This window comes from Arachis duranensis, chromosome 4, assembly GCF_000817695.3.
Source record: "Arachis duranensis cultivar V14167 chromosome 4, aradu.V14167.gnm2.J7QH, whole genome shotgun sequence".
Lineage (NCBI taxonomy): Eukaryota > Viridiplantae > Streptophyta > Magnoliopsida > Fabales > Fabaceae > Arachis > Arachis duranensis.
In genome coordinates, this window is record NC_029775.3 from 35,958,720 (window position 1) to 35,961,040 (window position 2,321).

Genomic DNA, 2,321 nt, shown 5'->3' on the forward strand with positions numbered 1-2,321 from the left:
TGCAGAATTACAAAAGTTGCTGGCAGAGATTTTGGGCTGCATTTTAACCCAATTTTCGGCCCAGAAACACAGATTAAAGTCAGAGAACTTTCAGAGACTCATCATGCTCTCATAATTCACTTTTCATAGTTTAGATGTAGTTTTTAGAGAGAGATGTTCTCTCCTCTCTCTTAGGATTTAGGATTAGAATTCCTCTTAAAGGATTTAAGATTTATTATTATTTCAACTTATAATTCTTTTGAGCTCCAGGTTTAATATTCCTTTATTTTGACTTCTCTTATTTTTAATTATATATGTTGCCAATTTGGCTTAATGACATTCATGTTATGATTTTCTTAATAAATATTATTTGAGGTATTTTTAGATCTATGATTTGTTTCTCTTATTTATGATATAAATAATTTAGATTTTTCCTTTTGGCTTTGGTTGATTAATTGGTGACTCTTGAGTTATCAAACTCATTGTTGATTGAAAATTGGAATTCTTCAAGAATTTATTCGAGATCCAATAACTCTAACTTTTTCCAAGGAAAGACTGGGACTTGAGGATTCGAATTTATTCATTCACTTGACTTACCTTCATAGTTAGAGGTTAACAAAGTTGGAGAAAAATCTAATTCTCATCACAATTGATAAGGATAACTAGGATAGGACTTCCAGTTCTCATACCTTGCCAAGAGTTTATTTTACAGTCATTTATCTAGTTTACTTGTCATTATCATATCTGCTCCTCATTCTCAAAACCCCCGATTTACAAAACTCATAACCAATAATAAGAACATACCTCCCTGCAATTCCTTGAGAAGACGACCCGAGGTTTAAATACTTCGGTTATCAATTTATTTAGGGGTTTGTTACTTGTGACAACCAAAACATTTGCACGAAGAGATTTCTGTTGGTTTAGAATCTATATCTACAACGCGACTATTTTTATAAAATTCTTTACTAGCAAAAATCCTAACATCAGTCACGCGTATGCAGGGCTTGCTTTTTTTTTTTACATGAAGAAAAGCAATTATAGCAGCAATTTTAGCATCTATGCAAGCAAATAGCACAAAAACACCTAGAATTTAATAGTACTAACCAAAATAGCCAAACTAACCAAGCTAACAACAATGAAAGTCTCATAAAACAATCATCGTTCAAACCCAACTAAACAAACTCAAGAAATTCAATCAAAGAGTTTAAAACTAAGTGAAAGAAGCTATACACAAGGAAGATCATACGATGGTGGGGTGTCTCCCACCGAGCACTTTTCTTTAACGTCCTTAATTTGGATGGTCATGAACTTATCTTCATCTCTTTGGGACATCCTCAAGGACATCCATCTCATCCATCTTGTTGCCCTTGGGTGTATCCTTGAGGAGATATACTTCCAACTCCTTTGGTGACTTGTAACCATGGTATTTCTTCACTCGGTGACCATTCATCTTGAAAGTTGCTCCACTATGAGGATGAAGAAGCTCGACTACGCCATAAGGCTTCACTTCTTTTAACTTTATAAGGGCCATCCCAACTTGAACAAAGCTTGTCCAGCATGAAACGAAGTCTTGAATTGTAGAGAAGAACTTCGTCGCCCTCTTGGAAGTCTTTCTTACAGATGTGGTGATCATGGAATGCCTTAGTTCTTTCCTTATAAATTCTTGCTTAGTTCTTTGCTTATAAATTCTTGCATTTTCATATGCTTCCATTCTAAGACATTCTAGTTCTTCCAATTGTATCTTCCATGCAATGCCCGCCTTTGTAAAATCCATATTACATTGCTTAACTGCCCAATACACCTTGTGCTTTATTTCAACCAGGAGGTGGCATGCCTTTTCGTAGACAATCTGGAAGGGACTCATCCCTAATGGAATCTTATATGCTATCCTATAAGCCCATAAGGTGTCACCTAACTGAAAACTCCAATCTTTCCATTGTGGATTTACCATATTCTCTAAAATCCTCTTTATCTCCCAATTAGATACCTCCGCTTGACCATTGGTTTGAGGGTGATAAACAGTTGTAACTTTATGCATCACACCATACCTCTTTAGCAATGCCTCTATTTTTCTATTACAAAAGAGAGTTTCTTGGTCGCTCATGATTGCTCTGGTGACCCATAAGGGCACACAATGTTGTTTCTTATAAAAGAAACAACTGTGTTAGCATCGTCAAGGCGGGTTGGAATTCTTTCCACCTACTTTGGCACATAGTCAACTGCCAAGAGGATATAAAGGAACCCATTTGAATTAGAAAATAGTCCCATAAAGTCAATGCTCCAAACATAAAAAATTTCACAAAAGAGGATAGGTTGTTGAGGCATTTCATTTTTTTGTGATA

The 2,321-nt window shown here is 35.4% G+C and overlaps 1 protein-coding gene across 1 annotated transcript; it reads right to left on the reverse strand.

The window, feature by feature from the left end:
* Window positions 1-1,294: 1,294 nt before the first annotated feature.
* Window positions 1,295-1,930, reverse strand: LOC107484137 (uncharacterized). Its single transcript, XM_016104756.1, has one exon. It carries the CDS (start codon window positions 1,928-1,930, stop codon window positions 1,295-1,297), a length of 636 nt encoding a protein of 211 aa, XP_015960242.1.
* Window positions 1,931-2,321: the final 391 nt, after the last annotated feature.

Bases quoted from the DNA above. Each gene is read 5' to 3' on its own strand.
- LOC107484137 (XM_016104756.1), bottom strand. From the start codon at position 1,930: ATGGTAAATCCACAATGGAAAGATTGGAGTTTTCAGTTAGGTGACACC.